The sequence below is a fragment of the Colius striatus genome, chromosome 1, assembly GCF_028858725.1.
Source record: "Colius striatus isolate bColStr4 chromosome 1, bColStr4.1.hap1, whole genome shotgun sequence".
NCBI lineage: Eukaryota > Metazoa > Chordata > Aves > Coliiformes > Coliidae > Colius > Colius striatus.
The window spans coordinates 25423438-25441733 of NC_084759.1; the positions used below are offsets into that span (position 1 = coordinate 25423438).

The 18296-nt window shown below is 37.2% G+C and overlaps 1 protein-coding gene across 5 annotated transcripts in view; it reads right to left on the reverse strand.

The window, feature by feature from the left end:
- TRPC4 (transient receptor potential cation channel subfamily C member 4) overlaps positions 1 to 18296 on the reverse strand; it is a 150141-nt gene that overhangs the window by 20248 nt on the left and 111597 nt on the right. For all 5 annotated transcript variants that reach the window (XM_061994004.1, XM_061993997.1, XM_061994013.1 and 2 more), the window contains one exon: positions 5200 to 5339. In XM_061994004.1, coding sequence (XP_061849988.1) covers positions 5200 to 5339 — 140 coding nt within the window. The remainder of the gene's footprint in view (positions 1 to 5199; positions 5340 to 18296) is intronic.

Below are 18296 nucleotides of genomic sequence, written 5' to 3' on the forward strand. Positions count from 1 at the left end.
CTTAACTAACTCTGCCTTTCTTGGATGCAAGTGCTTCATGCAAGTGTGGGTACAGTGAAAAAGGTCTCATGGTTGCAAGCAGAGAGCAAGGGATCTTATTTTAGTTTTGAAGATAAATGATTTAAGAGGCTGGAAATACTTTGCTGAAAAATAGTGAGAAAGGTGATTACCAGAAAAGTAAGTTTGGAATTGATCTGTGAAATATACAAGCTGAAAGAAGGCAGCAAATAATTGAAAGAAAATAATAAGGTGGCTCTGACAAGAAAAGGCTTTTTGATTCCACTAACTAGACGATGCTGAAATCTGGAAATATCAAAGATGAACCAGGAGAACATAGAAGCTAACATGTGAAAAGGAAAAGTCTAGACACATTAAAACCAGAAACACTGAAAATATGAAGAAAAATTGTATTTGAGGACCAAACAACCCAAAGCATACAGAACTATTAGTTCTCTCTGTCATACTTGTCGATGTTCTTCTATTCTATTCTATATAGAATAAATTAATAGTTATTGTTCTACAGAATTGAAAATGTTAAGAGTAAATATAGCAACAAAGAGTTTGTTCTAAATCATGACGTTTGGAGTCTTTTGTGAGCCTGATGAATTTCCATCCCCTCTTCAAGTGCAACCACAATCTTTTGACATGTAACAAAGCCAAACATCACTGAAATAATTAAATAATAACAGCTATTACTGTTTTTTCTGTAGAAGGAAATGTACATGGCACATCCCTTGAAAATTAAGAAGAGCAGAAAACAAATCAAGTAACATATGAACCGTAGAATTTCAAGTGATGATTGTGCAAAGTCACACGGGGAATGCAAGATAATAATTTGGGATCCTTATGTAAAGGAATTCAATTGCAAATCTAGTATCAGAACCATTTCTGAGAAAAAAAGCTGAGTGATCACTGTTTTCTCATGAAAACAAAAGTCCTGAACCATACATTGTATGAAAGCACCAAAAAGAGATCAAATAGGTATCTAGATTGGCTACCAGAATGTTCAGTGTGACCCCCTTTTTTCTGATAACAACACAAAAAGTTTAAATTATATCCATATGAGGAAAAGTATTTTAAATGCTTTTCTGAAAGGTCATATAAAAATGTGAAATCTTCCCATTTTAAAATTTATGCCTCAATCTTTGCATTCATTATGCTGAATTTCCAAGCAGCAGTGAAGACAGCACAGGCATGGCCTAGCAAAGATGCTTAAAACAGTAATTACACTGAGGAATTGAGTCTACAGTTTCTCAGGGAGGGAGAGGGTTTAATACTCCTATGTAAATGGACATTTGGTTCGTTAACCTGTTGACAAATCCATCAGAATTATTTTACAGTGCAAACATAGAAGAAGATGTTAGCTTCTGCAGACCTGGTGGCAAAAGATAAGTGTAATCTTATTTACGACTGAACAGAGTAGATCTGACACAATGATCATTAACCCAGTAAATATTGAGACAAATGATGTATTTTTAGTTACTTTTCAGAGTTCTTGCCTTGAATAGGAGCCTGCTTTCCTGCTAGCTTTTCATATCAATGGCTGAGACACATAATCACTTGCACACAATTTCTAGCAGACTGGAAACAAACAGTACTAAATCTAATGTTGAGGTTTAACAAATGCATAAGATAAAGCAAGCAGGATCTGCACATAACTTTGCACTGCACCTAACTTCATGCATAGGTACAAAAAAGGTATCTTCCAAAATCAAAAAAGAACCATTTTTCTTAGAGCACAGAGATGTCTATATTTATAAGCCTCCATCAAAACAGATGTGTTTCTTAAAATCTCTCATCTTGTACTCTCAAAAAGCATGTGACAATGCACTATTTATAACATTATTTATGGGGGAGACAGCATTTTCTGTGGATATACTGGATGATTTAAAAAGAACTTCATTTGTTGATATATAAAAATAAGGCAAAAAGCATAGCTCTGAGAAAAATGTGAGATCGTAGAACCATTGGATCATTCAATGATTTAGGCTGGAAACCTTCCACTACCCTGGGTGTACTCATTTTATCTGAATACTGGCAGTGCAACAGATAACTGAGTTGTCTTAGCAGTTCTCTCATTCTGAAATTACACTCTTCAGTGCATTTTACACTATCTCATCAGCTGCTGTAAATAATATCCATCTGCTGCTTAACTACCGTGTCCATCAGAGAGCTTCAAATGGGCAATAGACACTGCATTTTCCTCTGGGAACATTTATCACATAGAAGGGCAGTGTGAGGACATTCTCATCATTTTATTCAAGGGAGCTGATTAAAACACTTTCTTAGGTGGCTTGATTTGATTCATAGAAAGTAGGATAAATCCAAGAACTGGTCTTCTATAGTTGATTAATTAAATACAGAATAGCTGTATTTCAGAAAAACCTGTCTCACAAGGTTTAGGAAATGAAAATAAAAGCTTTAAATGAAAGTATACTGGTTACATTTGGCAGCGCCTCAATCCCATTTGGCATAGAGGTGAGGAACTCGGCTTTAGGTATTGGAAAGAAATGTGGCTGCGTATTAAATTGCATTTGTATTACTTTGTTCATTACATAATCACGGGTTTCAATTGGCTGCCACAACTGAGGATCTTTAAGGAACAAAAAGGTACGAGTGGAACATTGCACATGCGGTAAAAAATAATAGCTGCAGAACCAAAGATAGTGCTTTATGTACTGTGTTGATTATGATTGGCATGCCAATACTAATTTATGGGATAATGGATGCACACCCAAGATACTGTCACCTTGGAATCTGATTACTGTAAGCAGAAGCTGTGTGGAAGATGAAAGGATAATAATGTCTTCTAATTAACATTATTCTAAAGTGAATAACTGTCCATCTCCAATGCTTTGGAACCATGCATTCTGAATTAACTGATCACTTAGTTATATGGGACAGTGAAATTAAGACCTGGACTGGTGGAAGAGTCAGGCAGGGAAAAATCTAATGAAATTCAACAAGGGCAAGCGTAGAGTCTTGTATTTAGGAAAGAATAACTCCATGTACCAGTACAGGTTGGGCAATGAACACTTAGAGAGTAGTATATGGGAAAAGGACCTGGGTGTCCTAGTGGACAGCAGGATGAGCACGACCCAGCAACATGCGCTCATGGCCAAGAAGGCCAATGGCATCCTGGGATGGATTAGAAGGGCTGTGGGCAGTAGGTTCATTCTCCTCACCCTCTACTCTGCCCTCATGAAAGCACACCTGGAATATTGTGTCCAGTTCTAGGCCCCTCAGTTCAAGGACAGGAATCTGCCAGAAAGAGTTCAGTGGCAGGGCCACAAAGACGATGAAGGGCATCTCCTGTATGATGAAAGGCTGCAGGAGCTGGGACTCTTCAGCTTGGAGAAGACTGAGGGGTGACCTCAGTAATGTTTACAAATATCTAAAGGACGGATGTCAGGAGGATGGAGCCAGGCTGTTCTCAGTGATGTCCAATGATAGGACAAGGAGCAACAAGTACAAGCTGGAACATAAGAGGCTCCAAAGAAACACAAGGAAACACTACTTCACTGTGAGGGTGATAGAGCACTAGAACAGGCTGCCGAGATGGGTTGTGTAGTCTCCTTCTCTGGAGATATTCCAAACCCATGAGGATGAGTTCCTGTGTGACCTACTCTAGGTGGTCCTGCTCTGGCAGGGAGGTTGGACTAGAGGATGTTTCAAGGCCCCTTCCAACCCTTAAGATTCTGGGATTCAGTGAAATCACAGAATCGTGGAATGGTAGACGTTGGAACGGACCTCTAGAGATCATCCCATCCAAGTCCCCTGTCAAAGCAGGTTCACCTAGATCAGGTCACACAGGAACATGTCCAGGCAGGTTTGAAAACCTCCAGAAAACAAGACTCCACAACATCCTTGGACAGGTAATAATAAAGAAATGGCTATTTATTTTCCATTCACTTTATGATAAGGCAACCTTGTGGGTAGCATTCCATCAGGTTTAAGTGAGAGCTGTCCTCACACTTTTGAGCAGTATCTCCAAATTTCTTTGAGTGAGAAGACTTCCAAAGGTTTGCAGCCAGAGTGCCAGTATGCCTGAAACCTTTTGTCACAGGAGGAGGCTGGTGTGTCAACAGATCACAGATCTGTGCTCATCCCTGCCCCTGATGAGCTGACATGTGGCCCTTGTAAATAGACACAAGATGATACGAATTAGAGGCTGCTATGATGTTACTCTATACTTATGGCAGGGCTGTTCCAGGAACAGCTGCTGTTTGAGGATAAGGAATTGTAACCAGCTACTTGGCAGCCATCTCTTCTTCCCAGCCAAAAGGATCTTGGCAGAGTTGAGACTCTCCTTCAAGGCATACAGGGTAGCTGGTGGAGGAACCTGAAACAGCTGAAATACAACGCTTATCACAATGGCCAGTAAAAATGAGCTTGTTATCTTTACTTGAATGTGTTAAGATCTCCATGGCAAATACTAAAAAATGCTTTAATTTCCTTTCAGGTGTGGCTTCTTTGTACTTGAGAGCATTATTTTATTAAAGTATTCCATTTAATGATGAAATTCTATCATACAGTAGATTCACGTTGAATATATACAAAATGCAATGTATTCCATGGCTTTGGAAAGAAAGGTTACTTTTGATACTTCAAACGGTGGGAATAGAAAACCATTCATTAGAAGTCCATGAAAAGGATGGGAAAATTAACATATCCAGTTGTGACCATTTTATCCCTTTCAGCTTTATTTATTCATGTGGCACTTACCATATATTTAAATATAAAATGAAAATTTTATTCATTAGCTTTTTTTTTCCCCCTAATTTTTAGTAATTATTTTTTAATAGTTCTTTTTGGAATTTTTGTATATTGCATAAAATTGTCTCGGAGGCAATGATTTCTTACTGAAAAACAGACAAAGACTAACACAAAACATAATGTTTTGCAAAATTGATTAAATATTACCAGCAACTTTTCTTTTCAAAGAACATGACAGTATGCCTGTTCAGCATCAAAATAACATAAGATTGCCTGGACAAAAAGAAAAAAAAAAATTAAACACAATGTTTGTTTTCTCTTATTCTGCTCTAGCTACTTATCACAGCTACAGAAGATTCAATGAGCACATCATACAGTTCTTGCATTTCTAAGCCTGAGAATCTCCCAATACAAAAGACAATTTGAAGAAGTCTAACTAATTTTATCTTAAATATTTTGCTGTTTTTTTTAAAAAAAGTTTACCTTTGAAAACGCAACAATTTTCAAAGAGATTGTTGCTAAGTACAAGGAGTTCATTACAAAATCCATGAGGTTCCACCAATCATGAATGTAGTCCTGTAGTCCACCATCCCACATCTGTTTAATTTCACCCCAGATAAAACCTGTAAATAGAACAGAATTCATTAAGCATGAATCATAAATAAAAAAGGCTCTGACTATCCTTGACACTTATCTCACTATGTATTCATTCTCTTTACATTAATATATAAAGGGAAGTTCTCTAAACTACACATCTAATCAGGTGAAATTTTATCTTTGCATTAATTTCCAGAATTAATTTGTCAGGTAAACTAAAAAAAACCAAAAAATCATCTTTTTGTACACGGACAATTTTTTTCCCCTTGTATCCTACTAAATATACAAAAGGATCTTAAAATTAGTCACCACTGCCAACTCTGTCCTTGGTATCTGCTGCAATATAATTCAAAATGAAAAATTTATGGCTGCAGGAGTCAATCCAACACATTAATTTATTTCAGTTGGAACACACACAATAAGGAAGATAATTTCTATTGTTGTCAACAATATTATTGTCTTCCTATTCCATAAAGCAGAATAGTGTATGCAGCTGAATATCTTTTGATTCCTTTCTTTGGGACATGAAGGAATGGAACCTGTTTTCAGGTGTGCAGAGTACACATTGCACTGGACATATAATGACACAGAAATAATCAATCCAAATGGGAAATTTTGCAAGTTGTCTGACATAAACTTGATTTAACAGCTTCAGAGACAACCATGTGGAAACTCTTTAATACTACAAACGTTACAACCTATGGGAAGAAGGTACTCCCCATTACTGTATAATATGGTATGATAAAACAGCACAGAACATTTAGAAGCATATTTCATATTATTATCTACAGATTTTTTTGATAGCAATACCAAGAGAGATCGTAATTTTTTACATTTAATTACATTCTTAAAGGAATTTCTTACTTTTGTGCTTATTAAAGGGATCACAAAGGAGATCATTTTCTCACATACAGATGTTGAGATACAGTTAATTCAACATGGCTTTTCTCCACTTGCTTACCACACATTTCTTTAAAAAATGTCAAACAGATTTAATGTAGGGGCCTATAGAGTCCTGTATCCCTCTAGTCTGGGCTCAATTCACCTTAAAGCTTAACATTTTGTCTCAGTGATCTTATAATTGACTGAATAGAAAACTTGTCTTCTGTCAAATACGATCCCTAAGATGTAATTCCTGGTCTATTCTTGTTTGTGTCAGGTGGGCTTTTGAGTTACTTGGAAGGCAAGAAGGGGACAGATTGGAGGAATATAATTTCATATTGTAATGTTTTGACTTGAGTCTTTCTGTTTCCTGATTGCTTTCACAAGGAAAAGTTTCATTCCTCACTATCTTCTCCTCTAAATTTCAGCCACAGATTCCCATCATGTTCTGTGTGTCATCATCAGTAATAACTAGCCTCAGGACTAACCGAGCAACTTTTATTTTCACAGGGTTTGTTTTCAGCCATGGCACCATCATTATTTCAGCATTCTGCAGAGCTAGGGAAAAAGATACTGAGAAAGGACCATGGCAGGAACAGCTAGACAGCAAAGGGGGACATGACCATTTTATTGTCTGCAACAGCCTAGATAAGCTGATTGCCACTCTATTTTTAAGTTGTCAGATAAAACTAATACAGAAAATGTAGCATTGTTAAGAAGCTAACATTTCTTTTCAAGATGTAGTCAGTTGTGATGAGTTACAGTGAGAAAACTGTTGAATATTACTGCATAGCACGGGTCAATATCCCCTAACAGCATTCACTGCTGTTGCTTGTTGCCCAAGTGTCATTACAAACAGAATATCCCTTCACCGGGGCTACTAGGTATGCTCCTAAATGCCTGTCCATTTCAGATGGTGAAATGACTTAACCATTTACTCTTCAAAGAGCTGTTCAATTCTGACACACAGTATGAACGTGATGACTGGAGGTCTGACTCCCCTTCCCTCCACAGTCCTGTCCAACCTTCAACATGCAGTTAATGTATTTACAAATATCACTACTTGCTCTTCCACTACCTTGTTAAGCATCATCACATCATAAAAGTAGCTGTTTTGTGGACTGCAATATACTCCTTCACATTTCAGACACTGCTGTGAATCACCCCTGCTCTATCTGCAGAACAGCACAGAAAAATCACCATTGTGCTGCAGAAGCCCGAGGAGATATGGCTCCAGGCTTGTAGGAGACCTGGAGCCAGGTCTGTGTAATATAGATATGGACCCTAAACCTCAGAGTTAGAGAATTTTTCCTTGCTCTTTTTTATTTAATAATACAGATGTAGCCCCAAGATCTTGATACTAGGAAGCCTGCTATGGCACAGAAAGCAGTTACTTTGATAGAAGATCTCCACATAAAAAGGTATTACAGAAATCAATACATGCATTCACAGAATTAAACAAACTCTCCTGTAATTCATCACAGTTAGTTAAGCATTCCCTTTAAAATGGGCTTTAAAAACAGAGCAGAAATTGGTTGGGATGATTAACAAGATGAATGCTTAAGGAAGAGGCTGTAGATTCATTTAAGCCTTCTGTCAAGATACGCCGTGATTCACAACCGGCCAAAGATGTGAACTGACACAAATGCAACAGGGCTGTTCTCTGTAAGACTGTTGTTCAGCATCATGTGCACCACCTAAAATACAACAGATTTATGTACATATTTAAAAAGAAATGGTGACTAATGCTGCTGCATTTGATCTGTTTTGTGACTGAAAAGGCAGACTGTCTTTCCAAGCACTTCCTGGGCTTCAGAAAATAAAATATAACTGTAAAGCTGACACCAACAGAGAAACACTGACCTGTTACAGAGTAGTGGACGAAAGTATACGGCTACTGTAAATTTGATCATGTTGAATTAGAAATGCAACTAATCCAAACTACTAGCAATACTGAAATCATTTAGCAGCTGAAGTTCTGAGTAGATTTTGACATCATAACGGTGGTGGTTCTAAACTTTTTCTTGGATCATTACAACTTTTATGTTTTTCTAATACAAGGCTTGTTCTCTTCAAGCAAATCATAACAAAAAAATAGAAATTCTACAATTTTGTTGCCTGTAATGTGCATATAATAAGTTTAATCTTTCTTTAAAGCATCTAAATGCAAACTCCACTTATAAATAAGATTAGAGATCCCATGGGATTTCAGAGAACTTGAAGCCAGACGGGCTGATGGATGCCAGTTTTGTGACAGACACACAAGGCATACACAGTCAGTAGAGCTTCCCAGATGTGTTTTTGAAGGCAAATCTTTGAAGATAAAATGTCCTGATTGCCAAAATCCACAAGTCCTGGGCAATCTCACAAAGAAAGCTGAGATCAGAGGCTTTGCACATACCAGGTCTCTATGTTTTGGTGTCCTAAAGGGTATTCAATTGGAGTAATGACTGCTGGAAGAACCAGGATCTCTGGAGTTCTATAAATCCTCCCACATATGCCTGGAAGGTTATTCCAGAAAAGTGTACTCTGAAATCTTCGAGTCTTTCTGCAACAATGAAAACTTCTCTAAGGCCTGGTGAGTATACACGGTGGAGCTATTCTGAATAATAAACCTTAGGGGTTCCAAATTGTGCTGTTTAGGATTAATTTAAAGTCTCATGGCCAAAGGACTTGAAATCTTGTTGTAGACCCTAACTATATATTTTTGCAAGAAGGAAGAGTTGGGAGGAGAGAAGATAGTCAGCTCTTATCCTCACACGGTCTGATACAATACGCCGATTTTGTTATGTTACATTCATTAGGAGAATCAGGAACAGGATAGGAAAATATAGTATCTTTTAAAAGAAAGAAATCCAGAGATCAGAGCAGCATTATCTCTGTGACCTTTCACACTTCCCTTTTCTATTTAGAAGACTTGTGAATAGCTGGACACAACCTGACTTTTCCATGATTCCAAAATACCACCTGATATATTAGAAGAGGATAAGACATGCAGTGACAAGACTGTCTAATGGATGCATTATTGCAGGTAGGAGAGAGATCTAGAGTCCAGACATTGCCTGCTTATTAATGTGCCAAAGCAGTAATGTTATCACATGGTGACAGAGCTCATGTCAGTTACATGTTCAGCAGCAGGAAAGATGCCATCTCTGCAAAACAGAGGGGGCATTACCAGCCTCCACACAGGTATTGAGGAAAAACTACTACAAGAAACCAGCCAAAAACAAGGGGTAGATCTAAAGCCGTCTTTAGATAGCCACATTTGGGGTAAGTACATTGCCCAAAGCTTGCTACCTCCCTGAGAGGAAACAAGTATCTCCAATGCAATATTCCAGTCATCAGCAGGTGGCTCAATCTTCCTGTTGACTGCAAAGGGAGTCATGGAGGATCAGGATGAATGAAAACAGATATCTAACTTCCAGGTGTCTGTTTTTGGCTGGAACAATTCCAGAGTAAATTTGACTGTTTTAGCTCATTAATCTTTGCTGTATTCTAGTGTTCTCTTTGCTCTGTGTCCTTCCTATCTCTTCAAACCAGATAGTTTCCATACCTGCCTCTTATACCCTCACCTATCCATTCTCCATCAACCTGCTTCTATAATTTATTGCCACTTACAAGGAAATTATCAACACTACACAGCTCTTCCACCTCATTAATCAAGGACTTAAACCAAAAAAATTGAAGATGAGACTTTCAAGCATTTGTCACTTTGTTTATAAATAGATACTGGAGCAGTAAAAGAAAAATAACAGCATGGATGTTTTGAAACAGGCTGAGATGAGAGAAACAAATTTCATTAAATGCCCCATGGTTTTAATGGGATGAAATAGACATAAATTCTGGGCAGGAATCCCATAGTCCACATGAGGCCCTGGGAATGACAGACCAGGGAGAGGTTTCATACAGCTCTGTGAAGTCTTATACATGCAAGCTGTATAAATTCAACCCAAGTCCAGTTTCTCTGATGCAAGAAAGTAACTAAGATAGATCACATAAAATAAAGTTGGAGGAAAAAAAAAACGGAATTTGTGAAGTATATTTATTTTTGTCTGAACATTGATAAAAAATTTCTTTCTTCTAAATAAATCCTACATATTATGAAAACAGCTTTTATCCAAGCCAACAAAGTGTATAGAATTTAAAATACTTCTTATTGAAATAAGAATTTTATTAGAAAAATACCATCTTTCACTAAAATTACTTCATGCAACTTTTTAAAAGTCCTTAAGAACTGAATAATGGATATCACATACTACATTTGATCAATGTGTAGTTTTTTGCATAGGCAGATACATCAATATATATCTGCTAATAAGACCAGCTTTTACTTTATATAATCTTTAGACTTAGGTTCTAAAGCTATAATTCCAGTCTTGATATCTTCACATATTAGACAGCAAAATGCCATTTAAAATTGTGAACCTATATTTCTGTTCTTAAAAACTCCATTGGCAAACCTTGCAACTTTGAGCAGAGCAGCAGCTCAGTACTCTACTAATGTTCTCTGTCTCTTTTCATTAAGCTCTAGGTTAGACAGAATCTTTTTGTGCACTTGGCAGATATTTCAGATGGTAAAAATTTTGTATCTAACCTGATTGATCCACTATTAATTTGCATCTACCTAGACCTATAATTTTACTCTTAAGGAACACATCTCTCATTCCCATGCAAAAGAAACAAACAGACACAAAGTAATTTCCCTAAGAATTACATTCAAACTGCATTAGGTTTTAAGACGAAAAATCTCATATATACTTTGTCAAAATTCCTATGTTGTGTTGAATCTTGAGCAACTGCAAAAATAATTTTCCAGCAACTGTGGAAATTCATAAAATGTTATGGATCTGTGTAATGCTGCCTTTTGATTTTTATGATTATAGTTAAAGTCTCACTGTAAATAATAACATTAAGATTTGTCAAAGAAACATATGAAAGGCAGTACCCTGAACTACATTTGTTTTTTAAAAAGATTTGTGAATCCTTAGCTAAATTTGGCCTTACCTTTCCCTTCTGGGGAAGGTTGGTTGCTGTGTGCTATATTTGTTCCTTACCATTAAGTGATGGGAAGCAAGAGGTTTCCCAGGCTCAGTCTCTGCATGCCAAGTTCAATAACAACCCTTTCATATGTTTCTTGGAGAACATAGTTTCACTGGACTGGGAAACCATTTAACTGACAAACTCAACTTTGCTCTGCTATGCAATCCAGAGTTTTTCACAGATAAAACAAGTGAGACAAGTTGCTAAAGATCTAAAGCTCTCTGAAGCAAAGTCATTGCAGTGAATTCAGTGAGCATTGGTAAGGCTTGAAATATCTCTTCTGTTTTACACCTCAGCTGGGGAATTGATCTCTGCTGAAGGTATATGAAAGTAACAACATTAATGGGGAGGCACGGAGGCATAATTCAGACACTCCTGATGTCTGGGGCATATTTTGTTAACAGAATAAAGTTATCTCAAAGGACCATGCAGGAAATCAAACACATGCCTTCTGCTTTCCTCTGCGGACAAAGAAATGGCTGTTCGGGAGGGCAACTACGCACAGTGTCTGAGTCTTGCCTCAGGTCGGACAATGATCTGGGAATGACAAGGCCAGAGGCACCATTTACGTCCCAGCTCTCTTCCTAGGACAATTTAAGCAAGCTGAGACTGGGAATTGTTGGTTCAAATTGTTTGTGCATACAACACTGAGAACACTTAATATCTAACCTCAATTCACTCTTTGTCTTCGCTTTCTTATCTGTACAATTGAACTTAATTCCTTCTCTCACAGAAGCAGTGAAGATGACTTCAGTAATGTCTCTGGAGTGCAGTGAAATGCTAATGAACAATACAAGGATTATGGAGCATTCAAGCCTTTTAGATGAACTATACTCTATCAGAGCTGAGAGTATTCAGTGCTAATTATGTACCAGCAGTGCACTTACACTGCTATTCAAGGAAATGTATAATTTCTAAGAAACTGATCAATTGCAAATGAAATTGGTTTAGCCAGGACATTACAGTACTATGTTATGATGTTCTATATATATATATATTTATATTTCATCCACTATGGAATGGCAGATTCAGTTTCACCACCTAGTCCATTACTATCAGGTTGTTCAGTTGCTTGAGTACTTATAAAGTAAAGCATCCATACAAGTGAAAAGCTGTTCACTTAACCCAGTATCTTTGGAGGGGACAGTAGCAGTATCTTAAACTACACACTTTCTTTCATAACTCAAATAGCAAGAAGAAGTCTGACTTTCACAGTACTCTTATAAATGACAAAAGTAATATATGTAATTAGCAGTTGCAACTTTTTAAGCAGTCTTTTGAATTTCATTGCTAAATGTTCTGAAATGCAAATGGATTGTAGTTCATTATCCTAGTGAAACACTGAAATAAATTTAATTTACTACATCTACCTTAACATTATTGGATCTCACCAGCGTGTAGAGGTCTATATCAGGGCTTTAGTTAGATGTCTACATGAGACTGAGCTTCATAACTTCCTTTCCTGAAATGCTTAAACTATCATTCTCCAAGACTACTGTGGATGTTTGGCACTGTATTTCTATGGATAAAAAGTTTGCATAGGGAAGAGGAAACCTGCTTTTTTTCAGCCTGAGGGAAGACTGAACCTCTAAATCAGGAGGGAACTAGGGCAGGAACACTAGTGTGAGGGTGAAGCTTTCACCAATCCTCCTAAAAATGGAAGAAAAGGACACTTAAGAAGAGAAAACTAACGAAGACAAAAAACCAAACAGGTGTCTTTTTCCTTACTAAGGGCCCCTACTAGAAGGCAAAGGCATCAAAGCTAGGCTTTGCACATCCACTGTAGGCCTTTTCTGTTTTCATTATCCTGAAGCTGTATGATTGTAACCTTAAAATGTGAAATATTTGAATATTAGAGGAGCAACACAATGGTACACAATTGAAAACAGGCCTGATGTCCAAAGAGTGTCTCAGGATCCTACCAAAACCTGCTTCCATCAGCAAAACATTGTGATTGCAAGAAAAGATCTGATTGCATGCAATTCTTGTCTATATATGATTATTTTATATTATTCTGTAAAAGCAGAATTCTTGTTTGCAGTTCTAAGACACTGCCAGTGGGAGGGAAATTTTCAATAGCTAATATATGTGTATATAAAATGAACGTTCACACAGTTATTGCTAAGGAAGAGAACTCTGTGTATTCCCTGTACTCTATTTAAACACTGAAAACGGCTGGTAAAGATATAGTGAGCATTGGTCCACATAGCCTAAACTGTAGCTGAGTCCGAATGCTTAGGGAAAGGATCTGAAGACAGATTAAAGTGGAAGCTTCCAGATTTGCTAAGTTTGGTGATATCCTTGTCCAGAGATCACATCTCTGCCACTGTGACTAGCAGGCACTGATTAAGGCTGATTGTGACACTATGGATGGGATTCAGGAGCCAAAGCACAGCCTGTAGCTCTGTCTTAGGTGGATACACATTTACAAAGGCTTTTCAAATTTAGGATAGATTTTTACTAAAATACCAGAAAATACATACAGCTACCCATATTTAACTAGAGGTGATGGCACCATTGAAAGTATTTTCCCAAAGAAAATGCCTTCTGATTTTTTTATCATAATCAAAACACAATATTTTTCTTTGGCCTCAGTTTTTGAAAGGACAAAACCATTTTTTATTTTATATCTTAAACAGAAAAAGATGTATCAGCCAAAACTACCACCAAACAAACAATGAAATAAAATTATTGTGTGACTTGATTGAGGTGAATCTGCTTTAGCAGGGGGTTGGACTAAATAATCTCTAAAGGTCCCTTCCAATCCCAGCTATTCTAGGATCATCTACAACAAAAATGTTAATTAAATATTTAAAACCTGGTAAACCTACAAGTTACTAAGGTTCTATTACAGCAAGATTCAGGCAGTCCTGACAAGAAGTAGCTCTCCTGATGTCTAAATAAATAATTCTATTAGCGTGTCCAGTTTTGAAACCCACAACAAAAAGAGATTTTAACTGAGTGGAAGGTCATCACGGTGATATGGGGCTGGACCACATGAGGGACTGGCTGAAGGAGCTGAGTTTGTTCAGCCTAGGTAAGACTAATGGGGGATATCAATATTGTCATTCACTAACAAAACTGAAGTTAATGAATAACTGGAGCCAGACTTGTCCTAGAGGTGCACCTTGGAAGGACAAGAGGTAATGGTTCCATGTTGTGACACAGGACATTCCAATTGATACCAGAAAAAAAGCTGACCATTTGTCAGACACAGGCTCAGGCTGCTGACAGGTGGTGGAATATCCATCACTGGAGAAGATTCAACTGCACAAAGATCTGTCTATCTTTGCAGTTAACCTATGCCAAGCAGTAGTTTGGACTAAATGGCCTTGAGTGGTCACTATGTACACTAGTTTTCCTTCTGGCTGTGTTCCAGCTTTGTCTGGGATTATTTTCCTCTTCTGCACTTTATTTGTGACTACTGGTTTCAAGCTGTTTTATCTTACTGGCCATGTCATCCTTTAATTCTGCTTTCCAGAACATGTCAGCGTGATAGTTTTTTACACAAAACATTCTTGACCAAATTTAGAAGATTATGCACGGTATACTTGACACCTCTATGATCACTTAATCTGAAACGCCTTGCTGTGCTATTGGTTTGGATGCACATTGTGCTGAGTACTGAAAAGACTGTACTCTTCCACACATGCCACCTGACCACAGTTTACTGACCACAAATGTCTGCCATTTGCACGGTTCCCAAACACTCATATTCTCTATAGATTCATATACTCCAGTGGCATGAACCACCCTGACAGAAAGGATGTGGAATGCATTGTTAGAAGAGATACAAAAAGGCTGAATTCCTGCTGCAGTCAGTATTCCAAACAACATAATTACGATGAACATTTAAAGATGTCCATAAAAGTGCAAAAAAATCATCAAAACAAATTTGCCTAAAAAAAAGCATTCCTTTTTCTGCAGCCATGCCGAACAACTGGCAGGGAGTTTTTTAACCACGTCTGCTAAGCACTAGTTTGGCTAGTCACTGGCTTTCTCCTATGACTATTGTAGCATTCCCTGGTGAGCCAAATGCCCTCTATGAGGACACTTAGCATAGTGATTGCTAGGTTCAAGGCTAGGGTTTACGGCAGAAGAACAGGTATGACATGTCTGTAGGGATTAATATGATCCTTACATGAGCTGCATTCAAAGCACATAGAGAGTGAGGCTCAATCTTATTTATTTCCCCTTTGCATCACTGTTAAAATGCTCAGAGGATACTCAGTCACTTGGTGAGGAATTTGAGGACAGGAAATACTGTTCTGTCTCACTTTTTTTCATAAGATGATGTTTTTGTTTATTCTGCCTTTTCAGTGATGATGGATTCTCAAGTATAGGAAAGAGATCTATGTTTCTACAGCATGAAGCATTGAAAATGCTTAGGAGATCCGAATCAACAGCTAAGAAGAAGAACAGAATTGATTTTCCTTGCCAGCAAAAGCTTGTTCCTTATTTGTTTAAATGTAAGGACAAGAGACTCTGACTCTTCTTATCAAGAGATTTTTTTCCACAACTGCTTAAAGCTATACCATTACCTTTATTATACTAACGCACTGTTCCATGAATAATCACCACATAGAGTAACATCACTTGTGTAATCATCTAATAGTGTAAAAAATAAAATTACTGCAGAAGTTTCCTCAAGAGACTTTAAAAATGTAAAACTGATAGTCTCCATGGAAATGTAGTCCAATACCAGTTTTTCCTCTAAGCCTCCTACTCTAGTGACACTTTTTAATATGTGCTAATTGTGCTCAATCAACCTTCTGCTACATAGTAAAAAGCAAATACTAATCACTGCTTAATCACTGGAGAGCATAGATCTTTATGGACAATCTTGAAAATTCTCAAAAGTTCTCTGAAATACACATATGCTGAAATTTCTGCTGAAGAGAAGCTTGGAAAGTAGACCTCCTCTTCATTTTAAGGGAGGTGTTTACTAAAATGTAAATTTACATGCAGAGCTATGAATTTAGAGAAAGATATGAAAGAATTCTATTGTTTAAAACGTTAATTGTTTTTACATGATAATTTTTACTTTGGGAAATTGGTTTACTTGGTCATGTTTCCAGTTTCAGAGAAGAAAAATAACCCTAGAGTCATATTAGCTTGCTCTCAGATCAATACTTCTTATCCAGAAACTGCAAAGCTATATCTATGTACCTCAAATTTAGGCTTGCTTATATAATTCAAGAGTGCTACCTTTACTCTGTTTAAAGATACTGCACAACTGTATAGTTTATAGAGATAAAACTAACTGAATTGTGGCCTGGAAACTAACCTTAGATTATTGATATGGACTTAATAAAGATATTTAGTTTATTACAAGATCATTGGCCTACAGTTTGTATGTATGTGAACATGGAAACAGCAGGTTTTGGCTGAGATTTATTCCTTTAAAGAAACAAAACAAAACAAAATAAGACAACAAAAAAAGAAAAAACAAAACAAGCCCCAAAAGCTGAAACAGACACTTTCATGTGAGCTGAATTGTCCCATGTAGATCTGTGTCTGTGTCCTTCAAAGACAGGGGGAGCTAAGATACCTAATGAACTGCCTGAGATTATGATGGGTGACTCCAGGGGCTTATTATATGGGTGAGCCAAGGCACCGCAGCAAACAAAGGCTGAAAGATGAACCCACCAAACATGAAACTGGAAATATAGGGAGCCAGTAGTTAGGAACAACTACAGATCAGTGTGTAAAATACATCACTTTACATGAAAGAGATTTAGGCAGGCACAATTCCTCTGAATATTAGTCTGGACTAACACGAGCTATTTAACCACATGGTATCTGACTATTGATCTTTATTCATTCTCATGAATATTTGTTGAAGCAAGCAGTTCCCTTGACTTGACCTGTACTGCTTGCAGAGGAAGGATTTATTCTACATGGCAGTACTGACATAATTTGGCCATATTAGTCTACTGCAAATATTAATGCTGCTTTTAGAAATGATAGTCATCTTGATAGTCATAATTCTCAGGGTTAACGGCTTCCTCAAACCAGTGCTTTGGGATGCTGAGTTACTTAAACCCTTTCCTACGTAAACAACAGTGTCAGAGGTTGAGGGCAATGGAGGTTCTTCCTCTTCCCACTGCATGTTTTCTAGAGACGAGTGAGTTACCAAAATTTTAGACTGCCTTTAGATGAAACTAGCTCCTGCGCCTCTCAAACTATGCCTTTTTCTCTGGCCTTTCATTATTTTTCTTTAAAAAAGTAAGTCTTCATGATAAAACTCACTGGTGTGTTATGGTCTATGTGTCAGCTATGCATTTGTTCATATTATCCTTCAGTCTCAGGATACTGTGAAAGCTGGATAGATACTGATTACCTGCTGTTTTGGAAGTCTGGACAGAAAGCTAATAATAACTCTTCTGAGCATGGGACAGCACAGAAAAGCCCCCTGCTCCTCCTCATCCTTGTAGCATTCATTACTAAGGAAGTAATGTATCAAACGAATTATTTTTATGTTGGTTTCTTACTTCTTGATGGTAAAAAAAGAATATGGAAAATATGGAAAAGTGTATGGAAGGAACTTGTTTTTGATATTTAAACATGGAAGTTAGTCCGACTTGTCGATGGGAAATGTCATTCTAAGAAGCCTGCCAGATTGATTAACTCCTTTACAATAATAGCTATTGGCTTTTTTTTTTTTCCTTTTTTCTGTTAGTAGCAATATCTACAGTGAAGGCTACTGCTGAGGACTGGTTTATACTCTGCTATCATGGGGGAAATCTCAGAAAGCAGTTTATCTAGGAAGGCAGATCCTTCTGAGACGATTAGTATATTATAAATTCAACAGTGAATGCTAAGTTATATATACGATAAATGATGTCAAAAGCCTTGACAGTGTGGTTGCTCTGAAGAAAGCCAGGTGTTTCGGAAGAGTTGCAAAAAATAGGATAAATAACATTTTAATAGGAACCTCTGGCAAAATCCTACCAAAACATTTCAGAAAAATTGTGCATGAATTTGTCTGTGTGATGACAATTTAGATAGCAAACTTAAATTCTTACAGTTAAGGCTACTAAATCCCTCTTTCTACAATT